At 42.6% G+C, this 15579-nt stretch overlaps 1 protein-coding gene across 3 annotated transcripts in view; it reads right to left on the reverse strand.

Moving 5' to 3' along the window:
• The window catches only part of ARFGEF2 (ADP ribosylation factor guanine nucleotide exchange factor 2), a 115559-nt gene that overhangs the window by 38735 nt on the left and 61245 nt on the right, over window positions 1-15579 (reverse strand). For all 3 annotated transcript variants that reach the window (XM_032142285.2, XM_032142284.2, XM_058432751.1), the window contains exons 15-24: window positions 13749-13860; window positions 13003-13208; window positions 10228-10312; window positions 9951-10122; window positions 9177-9328; window positions 8929-9057; window positions 7103-7261; window positions 3729-3876; window positions 2444-2543; window positions 62-102 (exon numbers count right to left, since the gene is read on the reverse strand). In XM_032142285.2, the coding sequence (XP_031998176.1) occupies window positions 62-102; window positions 2444-2543; window positions 3729-3876; window positions 7103-7261; window positions 8929-9057; window positions 9177-9328; window positions 9951-10122; window positions 10228-10312; window positions 13003-13208; window positions 13749-13860 (1304 nt within the window). The remainder of the gene's footprint in view (window positions 1-61; window positions 103-2443; window positions 2544-3728; window positions 3877-7102; window positions 7262-8928; window positions 9058-9176; window positions 9329-9950; window positions 10123-10227; window positions 10313-13002; window positions 13209-13748; window positions 13861-15579) is intronic.

Here is a 15579-nt window from a genome sequence, read left to right on the forward strand (position 1 = left end):
AACAGTTAGACGGTCATAGCATGAGGCTTCTGCAGTTTTCACAGGTAAGTCAAATACATACCTATTGCATTTCCATCCAGTCTGGTAGATCCAGTAAAAATTCTAGGAAGATAATTCCAGACAAAATAAACATTAGACCGGGTGCTGTGGCTCACACCTGTAATCTTAGCACTTTGGGAGGCCGAGGAGTGTGTATCACTTGAGGTCAGGAGTTCAAAACCAGCCTGGCCAACATGGTGAAACCTTGTCTCTAATAAAAAATACAAAAAATTAGCCGGGCCTGGTGACAGACGCCTGTAATCCCAGCTACTTGGGAAGCTGAAGCAGAAGAATCGCTTGAACTCGGGAGGCAGAGATTGCAGTAAGCCAAGATTGCGCCACTGCACTCCAGCCTGGGCAACACAGACAGACTCTGTCTCAAAAAGATAAAAAATAAATAAAAAATAAACATTACATTTGGTAGCCTGAGGGCAATTCTGCTACTGTCTTAGTACTGGGCATAAAAGCCAGATGATCTCTGGTCACACAGTTTTTTCTTTTTAATTAGATTTGGAAGCTGAAGTTTCTCAAACTCTCAGACAAGGTAGAGAGGAAACATCAGGTCTGACACTTCCACCGAAATAAATGATGTGGTATTACAAGTATAAAACGGTTCAAGGAAAGTGAACTGATTTGAAAGCAGAAAAACCTATAGTGAGCAGAAGAGAAAGTGACACATCAAAAGACGGGGGAGCCCAGGCACAGTGGCTCATGCCTGCAATCCCAGCACTCTGAGAGGCTAAGGCAGGTGGATCACTTGAGATCAAGAGTTCGAGACCAGCCTGGCCAACACGGTGAAACCCTGTCTCTACTAAAAATACAAAAATTAGCCGGGCATGGTGGTGCATGCCTGTAGTCCCAGCTACTCGGGCGGCTGAGGCAGCAGAATCACTTGAACCTGGGAGGCAGAGGTTGCAGTGAGCCAAGATTGCATCACTGCACTCCAGACTGGGTGATAGAGCGAGACTGTCTCAATCAATCAATCAATCAATCAAGCCATAAGATATAGTACAAGAAATGACCAGAAGTAAAATGATATACTAGAAAATATCTATTTAGCACAAAGAAGGCAGTAATAATGGAAGAAGATGGGAACACAAAAGACATGACATTATATGTACTTAACAACAGAGGCAACATACATGAGTTGAAAAAGGATATAATTAAAGGGAAAGATGTTAGTATAAGGAAATCATGTGGTTAATAGAATATAATGAATATTAAAATAATAAAATAAAAAGGGAAAGATGGACAATGGAACAATGTTCAGAACAGGCAAATGTGTAGATCAGTGGTTACAGTGACTAAGGAATGGGGGAAGGAAAGAAAAGGAAATTGAGAGCGATTGCTAATAAGTACGAAGCTTCTTTATGGGAAATATCTCTCCTGGATTTTTAGGTCAAGTTTTGAGTAAAGAGAAATAATGGAAAAGTTTTGAGGGGAGGAAAAAAAAAAAGGCAACTGTCAACTCAGCCAACTCTCATTCATGGGTAGGCTTTTTTTTTTTTTTTGAGACGGAGTCTCGTTCTGTTGCTAGGCTGGAGTGCAATGGCGCGATCTTGGCCCATTACAACCTCTGCCTCCTGGGTTCAAGATATTCCTCTGCCTCAGCCTCCCGAGTAGCTGGGATTACAGGCATGTGCCACCATGCCCGGCTAATTTCTTTTTTTTTGTATTTTAGTAGAGACACGGTTTCACCATGTTGGCCGGGATGGTCTTGATTTCCTGACCTTGTGATCCACCTGCCTCCCAAAGTGCTGGGATTACAGGCATGAGCATGCGTAGGCGTTTTTTTTTTTTTTTTTTTTTTTTTTTTTTTTTTTTTTTTTTTTGGGGATGGAGTCTCACTGTCGCGTAGGCTAGAGTGCAGTGGCACGATCTCAGCTCACTGCAAGCTCCGCCTCCCGGGTTCAGGCCATTCTCCTGCCTCAGCCTCCAGAGTAGCTGGGACTACAGGCGCCTGCCACCACGCCCGGCTAATTTTTTGTATTTTTTAGTAGAGACAGGGTTTCACTGTGTTAGCCAGGATGGTCTCGATTTCCTGATCTTGTGATCTGCCTGCCTTGACCTCCCAAAATTCTGGGATTACAGGCGTGAGCATGGGTAGGCTTTTAATCCTAAACTCTTCTTGTGATTTTTAAAAAAATAATTTCTACTAAGGAAACAAGGTAATTTAAAACATCAACATAAGCAAAAAACTCTTATTTTTGACATAATTTGTCACAATGTTAAAGTTATACCTTTTCCAAAAGGTCAAAATGCAAATAAATGTGACGCTTAAGCAATTTGTAGCTAACAACACTTGTATCAGTTAAACAAATTAGGAATCATTCATGTCCAGTAACTACAGAGAGGCCACCAAACCACTGGGTAGTTCAGGGTCAATGAAGAATAAAATCATTACCTGTCCACAGCTACAACCACACTCTGCGAGCTGGTCTCACCAACCGATTCTTGGAAGCTGGCCATCTGTCTTTTATCCACTCCACCACTCACCAAATTACCTGAAACACAATGCACAAAATCAGCAGTACTTCAAAAACAGTCAAGTATTTAGAACAAAGCATCCTGTTATGTCAACAGGCAGGGACAGGGGACATAAATGGGAATGATTCTGCAAGTTCAAAAAAGAAACAAAAACCCACTGATGATAAAATTAAAGTTACATTTTGGCATTGGGCGTTTAAAATATATCCTTAGTATAAGCTTTCTTGTTTGTACCAACCATCTACCTTTCTCTATAATCTTTTACATTTTTATAGTATTAAAGGCCTATATTTAGGAAAACAAATTTGAATCAACTGGTATTAATCCAGAGCTCCTAGAACATATAATGGCTCACACCTGCTGAATGCTTGGTGTGCTTCACAGAATTTCATTCCACTCATCCTCACGAGTACCCTGAGAAGTGGGTGCTATTACAATTCCCTATTTTTCCAGAGTCCATACTTTTAACCATGACACTGTACTATTCCACTCACTAAATGGGACCTAGAAGCCTACACTCTGTAGTTGGATGGCTTGGGGCTTGAATCCTACCTCTGCCACTCCTTTACAGTATGATGTTGCTCATATCTTTTCACTCCGTGCCTCAGTTTTCTCAATTACAAAATGGGGAATATAACAGTCCTTGTTCTCATTGGATTGTTATGAGCATTAAATGAGTTAAAATATATAAACTGAGTGCTCAGAATGTGACTTGGAACATCTGTTTGCCCTATTTACTATTATTACTATGTTACATCAATCAGAAGAGTTTCTCAATGCAATGTATAGCCAGAAAAATAATTCTACTTGCATAAGAATACTGTTTAATAAAAGCCCCCCAATAAAGATGGAAGAAATGTTGAATCTACCCTTTAAAATCTAGAGACACAAATACACACCCCTCTAATGTCAGGGACTAGAGATCTGGACATTTTAGAGCAAATGGTTTTTCTCCCCAATATAGTTATAGGTATAGAAAGAAAAGTAATGCACCCTACTGACTTTGGTAAAATAGACATTTCACTCAACAGTTTAATCACAATTAAGAGCGCGAAGCAGCACATCCACTTGCATTCATGAACACTGTCAGATGGCACAAAAGGAAGAGACGGTTTACAGGACAGTCCTGATGAGACAAGAAGGGTTTCATCCCCGTTAGCTTGCAAATCCGTGACTGTCAGCTGTGGGGCCTGGTGTCTTACCGAGGCCAAGGCCCATGAACTCTTCTCCTGCCAATGTGTGGCCCTTCAGGCTCCCTTCTCTTTCACGCCCAGATCCAGACAGGTAGCGCGTCTTCACACCGGTTCCTATCAGCTGAGCGAGCTCCAGCTGGCTGATGCATTTCAAGATCTAAGAGAAAGAAGGCATGAAGAAATGAGTTCCTACCTTACAGCTAGAAAAAGGGCACTGTAATCTTAAGTTAGTCATTAAAAAAAAGTTGGTTCAATGGAGTTATGCCATATAGATGTTTATGCAAATTTAGTAAGCTCTCAATAAAGAGAGAAAAAGCATTTGACTGGGGCGGGGGATTCCTCCCACCATGTCATTTAATAGGCACATCATTTAGTCACCCCCACCTCCTTTTTCCACTCTCCTCATGAGACGACAAGACACCAGCCTCACTGGCCTCAGTGTTGCTCCTTTAACTTGTCATCTCTTGTCCCATCCCAGGGCCTTTGCACTCACTGTTCCTTATGCCTGGAATGTTGTCTCCCCATGGCTCACTCCTTCAATTCCCAGCTCAGACATGTGTGTCCCTCTCAGACAGATCTTTCTTGTGAGATCGTACCTTCCCATTACCATGCCCTGCTCATACTTTTTTTTTCTTAGTGCTTACCACTTTTTGGCATTATACCATATATTTATTTGTTTGTTTCCTGCCTTAGGTGCCAAGAGGGCATTAATTCTGTCTTGTTCACTGCTGAACACTTAAGTCCCTGGCACTTAAAATTGTTGGCAATCGTTAATTGGTTTAACTGAAGGAATGAGAATATGCTCTACAGCAGGCATGCAGTGGGAGATGAGGCTGGATCTCCTGGTCCTGAGGGGTGCCTCTGGTGCTGATATGCAGATCTGATCTGCACACGGGCCCTCTCCTACCTGAAGCTCAGCTGTAGAAACAGAAACTGGTCCCAACTTCTGTCAGAGGAAACACTGGCTACATGAAACTTTACCAAGGAATGGCACATAGACCTCCAGGGAAACCCTAAGGAATTTTCATGGGAACTTCTGACTGAACTTCAGTGTTGCTTTTTATGCTGACCTTACAATTCAGTCCCAGAGTCCAGGACTCCACTATACCACTGAGCACTGCCGAGTATCTTTACTTATAAATTGCTTTCTTCTTGACTGAGAAATAGACTTAATTCCACCAAAGAGAATCATCCCCTGATTTCTTCACACACTATTAAATTATTAGTAGTAAGCTAGTAATGCCTTCCCTTTTGCAGAAGCTGGGGACAGCTGGAATCTCAAGTATGTCACCAATACTGAAAGGTCAAGGGCTTATTAGTTCCAAGCTGATTTCTCAGGGCTTCTGACCACCACAGAAGTAGCTAATTAATTTTTAACATTTCTAGATTCTGCCATATACTTGGCAGGCAGCAGGAATCTCATATTGATAATACCTCCCAGGCTAAAAATATGTTTTAGAAGAAAAAGCCACTATTCATTGATTCTCTAGGTATTATGGCTCCTTAGAAGGCAGGAAATGATTTAAAAACAATTCAAAATATATTTTTTTTAATTTTAGAGACAAGGTCTTGCTCTGTTGCCCAGGCTGAAGCGCAGTGGTGCAATCAAGGCTCACTACAGCCTTGAACTCCTGGGCTCAAGCAATCCTGCTGCCTCGGCCTCCTGAGTAGCTGGGACTACAGGCATGTACCACCATGCCTAGCTAATTAAAAAAAAAAAATTTTTTTTTTTAAGATATGGGGTCTTGCTATGTTGCCCAGGCTGGTCTGGAACTCCTGGCCTCAAGCAATCCTCCTGCCTCAATCTCCAAAAGTGCTGGGATTACAGGTGTGAGCCACTGTACCCAGCCATAACTCAGTTATTTCTAACATGGACTACTCAGAGTTGTGACAGAGAGAGGAAAGGCTGGTGAAGAGGAGCAAAGCCATACACCATGGAGATGACAGCAGGTAACACTATTGAGTTCTTACTACTTGCCAAATACAGCCCCAAGCCCTCTTCATTCTCATAACCACCCTGTGAAGACTGTAGAGATGAAGAAGGTGGGACTCGGTGACTAAGTAACCTGTCTGTGCCATCCAGGCAGGAAGAGGTGGAGCCCCCAATCGGACCCCAGTTGCCAGGCTCTAGAGCCTTTACTCTGAATCTGAGCCATGTGGTCCACATGGGGAAGAAGGATGACAGCAATTTTCTTTCTATGTCAAACTGTCCTTTACATTCTCCACAGCCTCATCTCTATTCTTTCACAGTTTTCTCTCTAAACAAAAAAGTAATACATGTAGATGGTAGAAAAAATTAGAAATTAAGAAAAAAAAGAACAAAACAGTTTCCATAATTCTATTTCTCAGAGAGAATGTTAATGCTTTGGTCTCCTTTCAAACTCCATTCTCTGTGTATTTTGCCACAAGAGACAATGCCTCACAATGTCTTATAACAACTTGTAATTTTACTGTGACCATTTTCCCACAATAGTCTTTAAAATCATCTTTTATCTTCTTTTCTGAAATCTCTTAATTCACAGGTAACCCTCCTCCCTTATTTTTCTTGCAATTTTTTTGCTGAAAAACCTGGTCATCTGCTCTGCAGGTCTGTCACACCTAGAATTTCCAAGCTGCACCCTCATATCTCACATGCTTCTCTGTCCACTGTATTTCCTGTAAACTGGCAATATAGGCTTGAATCGATTCAGATTTGAGTTGGGGCTAGAACATTTCTTAGGTAGCATTGTGTACTTCCATCAGAGAGCACATACTATCTGTTTTTTCCACAACATTATTTTAAATGGCCACATAACATTCTAAAAAATGCTGTACTATACTTTTTTTAAAAAGTAGCAATCTCTTATATTGTTGGGACATCTAGCTCTTTTTAACCCAACCTTTTCCCTAGAACAACTAAAACTGCAACAAATACCCTTTAAATCCATTGTTGTACACATAAGTAACTATATCCTTGGGTGAGAATCTTAGAATACTGTTTTAAAAACATGTGAATTCACTGGCACTCTCCCTCACAGCTCATTGTGACTATCAACCATTTCTAATCAGGCTCCTGGCTTTGTCTTAAAATTACACATTGATCATAGGAACTCCCAAGAGGACTAAAAAAAAAAAATGGCACTAATATGGAAAGAAAGTTGCAACAACAGAAGTACACTTCATGGGGGACACTGGCTGCTGGGTGCAAGGGTGCTCACTGTGAGCTGGTGCACCTGAACTCGCCCCCACCTTTCACAGCCCCAGAGAGGGTGACTTCCAGATACATGAGGTACAGTGAGGCTTGACTTCAAGAAAAACGGAACTGACCAAATGAGATCAATAATGAATAAAAGGAAGCCAGGAGTCATCCTAACTGAGAAAAGGCAATTCAAAGAGACACGTACCTCATGCCAGGAGTTCCCAAGGTAGTTGCCATCAGTATGAGCCACGGTGATAAGTGTCTTAATGGTGTCGATGTTTTTCTGCTTCATTTCTGTGATGCTGGAGCTGGCTGTGAGCAGGGAGAAGCGAGCAAGAGCCTGAACATAGGCATCTCGTTCCAGCTGTAACAGAAGCCCAAGAGAGAACACTGTGACTCCAACCTTAGTGTGGCCATTCTCAAATCTGCAGGGCTGGCACACTGGGCTTCTCTTGATACCTTTTGTATGCACATTGACTAACTTTCTGCACATTAGCACAACAGTTATTCCGTGCTAATGCCCTCTTGGTTTTGGAACATCTTGCAAAGGCTATCTATGCACTGCCACATGTTTGAGAAGCAGCTCTCTCCTTTCTAATTGACTTTAGTCAAACTCACCTGTCCCATGTTCCACTATGTCTGTTGAATACTAAGACTGTCACATAAATCGACATCTGCAACAATTCTGCCAGGCAGGTCTGTTTTCTCAAGTTTACAAATGAGGAAATGAATTGGTGTCTTGGAGAGACGTTAGCTGAGCCAATGTCACATGGCTGGAGAGGTGGCAGAGTGGGGTTTTGAAACCTAGATGGTCTAACTTCAAAGCTTGTGGTCTTGGTATAAAAGAAAATGTCTAACTGTAAAATGAATGGGAACAGAAGATTGAGTTTTTAAAAATAAACGGGGGTGCAACTTCTGACTTACAAAGTGATGCATGGGATTGCCAACCTCCTAATTTCGTAACAGTTTCAGAATTACATTTCATTTATTTGCTTGAACTTTTCAAGTTTCAAAGGTTTACAGACATATTCATATTGCACTGAACTACTTGTTTCTCCAGGGAAGAGTTGGAAATATGGGAAATTATAATAAAAACTGATGTTAAAAAGAAAATAGTATTTTTAAGCACCAAAGCAGGCAGGTTAGGCAGATGAACAGGAAGTCTGCTTTGTCAAATCCAGTCAAGTAGCTTGGACCCTACCTATTATTATTATTATTATTATTTTTTTTTCTTTGAGGTGGAGTTTCATTCTTGTCGTCCAGGCTGGAGTGCAATGGCGCAATCTCAGCTCACCACAACCTCCACCTCCTGTGTTCAAGCCAGTCTCCTGCCTCAGCCTCCCGAGTAGCTGGGATTACAGGCATGTACCACCACACCCGGCTAATTTTATATTTTTAGTGGAGATGAGGTTTCTCCATGTTGGTCAGGCTGGTCTCGAACTCCTGACTTCAGGTGATCTGCCTGCCTCGGCCTCCCAAAGTGCTGGGATTACAGGCCTCACGTGAGCCACTGTGCCCAGCCTACCCATTCTTAAAGACAGTTTTGGCCGGGCGCGGTGGCTCACGCTTGTAATCCCAGCACTTTGGGAGGCCGAGGCGGGCGGATCACGAGGTCAAGAGATCGAGAGCACGGTGAAACCCCGTCTCTACTAAAAATACAAAAAATTAGCCGGGCGTGGTGGCGGGCGCCTGTAGTCCCAGCTACTGGGAGAGGCTGAGGCAGGAGAATGGCGTGAACCCAGGAGGCGGAGCTTGCAGTGAGCCAAGATTGCGCCACTGCACCCCAGCCTGGGTGACAGAGCGAGATTCCATCTCAAAAAAAAAAAAAAGACAGTTTTAATCCGTATATCCATTTTTGCCCCTAATGAGCTGTCATCACAAAGCTATGGATTTCTTGTCAGTAGGCATAATAAGTAAGTAGTTTGCTAAGACTCTTGATTAACTGAAAACTTCTGATAATTTCTAAGTTTTGCCAAATCTAAAAGAACACAACCCACCAGTATCTCTGGAGCGTTGCTGACTTACACCTACCTGCATTCCAAAGATGCAGGCAATTCGGATTGCACATCGGATGCCTTCCAAACACAAGGAGGCCACTTCAGTGTCGTCACAGTTCTGGAGTCCGATGCTGTAGGCTGCCAATAGTGGCGTCCACACCAGCTATCAAGGAAGGAAGATTTCAGTTATATCCAGAGTTTTAGCGTGGAAAGAGTACTTCTCGCTGGCCAGCTTCAGAATCAGGCTTAGCCACATGCTTGCTAAGTTCTCAGGATACTCACTTTGAACATTGGCCGGACGTGGTCCAGGTGAGTGGCACTCGTAAACGGGGCTTTGGCATGGCTCACAGCCTCCATCAGAGCTTTGGCTGTTTTAGCCATTTGCTCCATCTCTAAGTTGTACAGCAGCCGCCGCTGCTTTTCACTAGCTACATCTGTAAAGTAAGAGCATGATAGGTGTGGCTAGCAGTCACTGAGGGCTGGCTACATGCCATGCACTGTTTCAAAAGATGCACAATGATTAACTCCTAAATCCTCCCAACCATCTCGTGAGTCCGTTACAAATATTATTACTACCATTTTACAGATGGGAAAAATGAGGCAGAGGGGGTAAGTCACTGGCCCAGGGTCATACAATTACTAAGTAGAGGAGCTGGGACTTGATCTAAGGCAGTGTGGCTCTAGAGCCACACTCTAAACCACTATCCTTTGCTGCTTCTCAAACAGTGAAACTGACAGCTCCCCAGGGGCCATAACTAACAGAATTCTAATCAAGGTGGGCACAATCTGAATTAAAGCAAAGTTTTAAAGAACACTTTTTGGGAGTAATTTAGTTCTCAGATTACTGATTTGAAATTCCTTCTTGCTCCTCATCGGAAATCTAGCAAGACAGTGACATTATAAAAGTCCCAACATAATCACAATAATTAATTCAATCACATTTCCTATTCAGATATCTAGCTATGCACATTAAATTTATCACCAGAGTATTTAATCATGCATTCTGATACACTAAAAAATTAGAACTAAAAGAAATAATTTGCCATTAGACCTTACTCTGCTTAGTAGATTTGGTTGCAATCGTGAGCTCTTTTGTTTCTTTCATTGCAATTTTCTTGCCTTCTATCTCTTCATAGATGCTTGAGAGATACTCTTCTGGCAGATCTTTACTATCATTGATACCCCGATTCATTTTAATATACTGTTCTTTTGTCATTTTATTTTTTACCTGTAATTAAAAAAAAAAATTAAAAACCATTTAAAAAACATCCAATTGCCCAAGTAAAGCCACTTATTTAGCTACTACAACATGTAAATCATTAAAGTACTTTACCTGAGGACTGTGCAAGTCTGTAGTTAGCATAATAATTGAATATGCTAGGACATAAGCAGTGTCAGCACTAGCAAACAGAGTTTGCCTGGAGAAAAAAATGCGAGACATCAATATTCATGGTGATGAGGTTTGGAAGGTACAATGCTAACAAAGACAAACTTCACGAGAAAAGCAGCCGACTACTCCCCTTGATTCCAAATGAGGCAAGAGTTTTTAGGCTTTCATCATCACTGAACAAGACTTAGCAACCCAGAGTGTAGAAAAAGCTCATTAACAATCTGTATCAAATTTTAGCTTCTTTGGCAGGGCGTGGTGGCTCAGGCCTGTAATCCCAGCACTTTGGGAGGCCGAGGTGGGTGGATCACCTGAAGTCAGGAGTTCAAGACCAGCCTGGTCAACATGGTGAAACCCAGTCTCTACTAAAAATACAAAAATTAGCTGGGCATGGCAACGGGTGCCCATAATCCCAGCTATTCGGGAGACTGAGGCAGGAGAATCGCCTGAACCCAGGAGGTGGAGGTTGCAGTGAGCTGAGATTGCACCACTGCACTCCAGCCTGGGTGACAGAGCGAGACTGTCTCAAAAATAAATAAATAAATAAATAAATAAATAAATAAATAAATAAATAATAAAAATTGAGCCTTCTTTGAATAAAGCAACTTCAAATAATTTTTTTAAAAAGACTCTAAGAAGCATCTGGGGCCGAGACTAGGGTGAAGCACGTGAGCACATCAGGAGGCCTTACATTTGGTGCTGACCCTGAGAGAGGGCATCTCACTACATTTCACACACTAAGTGCCTTGAGTGCCTTCCCCACTTTGTCCTGTTCCTGAGAACATCTATTTTATGCCATGTACTGTGCTAGACATGAGATATAAAGATGACTAAAATTGCTGTTTAGCTGTTATTTATAGTCTATATTATCCATTATAACATTTAACAGTAGAAATACCATGGAAAATGTTTATGTTGTTCTAAACAATATGTTGGTGAAGTCTGACTTTTTTGCCTCAGGCAAGAAGAGAAGGACAACATGTGGATGCACAGTCTCATACGATATGAGGCTGAAGCTAGAAACTGTTCTGTCCAAACTGTCCATAACAGGAACAGTAGAAATTTTGAAGAACACAACAAAGGTCTTTTAATATGAGATGAAACTGGGTCACATATTTACTGACTGAGCAAACAGACCAAGGCTTCCAGGTCCACATAGGAGATACGTTTAAAGTAAACAGCATCTAATTATGCCTTCACAGAGAGTTCTAATGTCCACTTGGTTAAAATGATCATATGTTGCCTTTGCCAATCCTGCCACCTCCTGGGGACAGCCTGCCATATACTTGGAGGACTAGGAGCAATTAATATGAAAACAAAGTTGATTTGAGAGGCAAAACAGTTATTAAAATGTTTCAATCAGGTGTGGTAGCTCACATTTGTAAATCCCCCACTTTGGGAGGCTGAGGCAGGGGGATCCCTTGAGGCTAGGACTGGGCAACACGGTGAAACTCTATCTCTGCAGAAATATTATACAAAAAATTAGCCAGGCACAGTGGCATGCACCTGTAGTTCCAGCAGTTCAGGAGGCTGAGGTGGGAGGACTGAATGAGCCCAGGAGATCCAGGCTGCAGTGATCTGTGATCTTGCAACCTGGGCAAGACAGCAAGACCCTGTCTCAAAAAAAAGTTTCTACTGAACAATTTCCACATCATGGTCACAGCATATTCAGACATATTTCTAATTTAATGTTCAGTGGAGAGAACACGAGTTTTCTTTTTTTTGAGACAGCGTCTGCCTCTGTCATCCAGGCTGGTGTGCAGTGGTGTGGTCTCGGCTCACTGTAGCCTGTGCCTCCCAGGTTCAAGCAATTCTCCTGCCTCAGCCTCTGAGTAGCTGGGATTACCCAGCTAATTTTTTTTGTATTTTTGGAAGAGATGGGGTTTCACCATATTGGCCAGGCTAGTCTCGAACTCCTGACCCCAAGTGATCTGCCTGTCCTGGCCTCCCAAAGTGCTGGGATTACAGGCAAGAGCCACTGCGTCCGGCCCGAACATGAGCTTCTGAGTTAGAGAAATCCATGTTCAACTCTGGCTCTGCTCCTTACTAGCTGATTAATTTTGGACAGGTTGCTCAATCTCTCAGATTCTCAATTTCCTCATCTGTAAAACAGGGATACTATTCCTGGGCTTGCCATTAATTAAATTAAATGCATGTAAAACCCATGGCATGGCCCACACACAGGAGGTATTTAATAATGGTTTGTTCCCCTTCCTATTTCCACTTCTTACAAAATCACGAACCGCCCATCAAAAAAGGTCCCCAGATAAAATCAAGTACTTTGGTGGTTTTTATTAGTTATGTAGCTATTTCTGTAACCTGCTCATCAGTATGTAATTGAAGAAAAACCAAAATCCTTGAGATCTACCCCATATATTAAATCAGGGGAACTGTTTTTTATTAAGGAAGAGGTGCCCAATTGTCTCCTCTCAACTTATGAAACTACTCTTTTATAGTTGCTAACAGCATGGGCTTTAGCTCTGTGATCTTGGGCAAGTTAACCTCTCTGGTCCTCAATCTTTTTGTCTGTAGAATAGGGACATAAATAGGTTGCTGTGAGGTCTTATGTGAAATAATCCCTTAGCAGTGCCTGGCACACAGTAAACAAAAGCTTCAGTTGCTTGGCACAGATATACAAAGATTAAACCCCAACCAAATTAGAATTAGCGTTCTGAGGCAGGCAAACAGATGATCTGAAAGGGACTCAAAATCGGCGCTCACCCTTGGTTGCATTCTATGTATCTTGCGGCAAACTTCTCCATTAATCGGTCAATCTTCTGGGCTTCCCCAGGTAGGCGGAAACCTTCTAGGAATGTCCGCAGGGCTGAGACAAATTCTTTTTCACAGAAGTCAAGTTGGTCCACGTAGGCATACATCACCTCCTTGTTGAACCTTGCGCTATCTCCCAGAAAATCGCCTACTTGGGTCTGAAACATACACACTCACTTATATCCAGAAATTGTCAAATACGAACCCTCAGCAAAAGCCAGCAGCCAAAGTGTGGAGTCAGAACAGCCTGGCCCTAACTGCCCAGAATAGGCTGGACTGCTAAAAAAGCTAGGGAACTCCCTGACCTGCCCATCCACCCACCCATTCCAGAAGCAGCCTGTCCCGCATGAATGAAGGAAGAGGAGGGGGCACAAGAGACTTAAAATGGAGAGAATGACGGGGCACACTAAAGAGGTTAGTTGCAGACAGACAGCCAGAAGAACCGTTTCTAGCAGTCAAGGAACACTTCCAGCTCTGACTCTCTTCCAGCAAATATGCAGCCACCTGCTGTGAGGCTAGTTTATTCCCATCAAAGAGCTTTCTGCAACACTAGCCAACAGGATATGCAGGACTGCTGTAACCAGTGGGTGGACAACAGACAATGTACTCAGGGCCAGCCAATCTCGAGGTTAAAACTGGTGAGGGCTCACAATCACCTGACAGAACTCACATGCAAGTGCTACACCCCCCAGCCTTACGGAATCCAGGCGCTCCTCCTGGTGCAGGAATTGGGCTATGTCTTCAACTGACGTCCCCAGCATGCCCTGCTCCTGAAGAAACTGGATCCCCCTCTTGGGTTTCTTGTTGAACCTGTTTCAAGCAGAGATGGGATACAAGTTGCTTATTTCAAAATCTGAAGGATAGCAAAAGCTGCTTTTGAGATAAATTATAATAGAATACTATGAACATGCCATCACGTATAAGCTAGCAAGGTCATGTCTATCCTGGCAGCTTTACTAAATTCTGCCTTCAATTTCTGACCCAGCTATACCTGGTCAGAGTCTGCTGATTGTCACCTCATATCCACTCTCCCCTTCTCCAACACTAACAGAACCCTACGTGTTTAGCTGGACACACTGCCATGTGGAATAAAAAGAACATTTCCCCGCCTCTCTTAAATAAAGGATGGCCATGTGATAAACTTCTAGCCAGTGAGATATGAGCAGAAGTGGTGTGGGTACTTCTAGGAAGGACCCTTAAACAAAGCTGACTCAGGTAGGAAGTCTGCTTTTTTCTCTTTTTGTTCTTTCCCTCCTCTTCTCCAGAATGCTTGTGGGATGGCTGGTACTCCAGCAGTCATCTTATACCATGAGGCTACCCTCTCTGGCTAAGTATGGTGAAGCAGACAGATAAAAGGAGCCTGGATCTCTGATGTCCTTAAGGGCCACCATAGCAGCCTTAGACTGTCCGCTTTTGGATTTCCTTGAGAGAGAAATACATAGTTAAGCATGTTATTTTGTATTTATTTTTTTCTTTCTGTACTTTATTTTTTTTTTTTTAAGAGACAGGGTCTCACTGTATTGACCAGGCTGGTCTGGAACTCCAAGTGATCCTCCCACCTTAGCCTCCCAAAGTGCTGGGATAACAGGCATGAGCCACCAAGCCCAGCCCATTTTTTATTTCCTGTTAAAGGAAGGCAAAGCTAACCAATGTATAGACTCAACTTATTATTTACCAGGCCTGAGCTGGAGGGTGATATTCATGGGTAAGCACAAACTGGCAAGCGTCACAAAAGATACAAATAGGGGCAAGAGCAGAAATTAACTTGGGACCTGTTTAGATAGTGCAGTTGCTAAAGGCCTCTTTGAGGAAGAGATGTTTCACCAAGTCTGAGGGATGAAAAAGAGACAAGAGAATTTCAAGCAGAAGGCACCATGGTGAAAAGAGCTGGAGGTGTTCAAGGGACTGAAAATACATTGTGTGACTCAGAGGAATTGGCAGGAGATGAGATCAGCAAGGGAGGCCAGAGGCTGGGTCAGGCCATGGTGCAGAACAGGAAACCTGGAATGATTTAGGCAGGAGAGTGATAAGACTTGATTTATGTTTTAAAAAGATTACTTTAGCTGCTGTGGGCAGAATACACTGGAGGCAGGTGGGGTGGCGACAGCAGAAATGAGAAGATCAAACATGTCAGTTAATAAGTGAGTACTGTAACTTCAACTCTTAAGTTGAACTTACTAAGTTAACTAATCATTTACAAGTTGGAATATATGATTGTGTATGTGTTGATGTGTGTAAAAGACTGGAAAGAAACACATCAAGATTTGCCAATGATTGTGATGATGGTGCTGTGGTTATATGGGAGAATGTCCTTTATTTTTCAAAGAGATTCGGTTAAGGTCTCATGATGGCTACCAATTACTTTCAAAATGGTCCAGAAAAATATATACATAAATAAAACAAGTAAGATTCCATCCCAAGATGGCCAAACAGGAACAGCTCCAGTCTGCAGCTCCCAGCGTGATCGACGCAGAAGACGGTGATTTCTGCATTTCCACCTGAGGTACCTGGTTCATCTCATTGGGACTG

This window comes from Hylobates moloch, unplaced genomic scaffold (assembly GCF_009828535.3).
Source record: "Hylobates moloch isolate HMO894 unplaced genomic scaffold, HMol_V3 SCAFFOLD_21, whole genome shotgun sequence".
Classification (NCBI taxonomy): Eukaryota; Metazoa; Chordata; class Mammalia; order Primates; family Hylobatidae; genus Hylobates; species Hylobates moloch.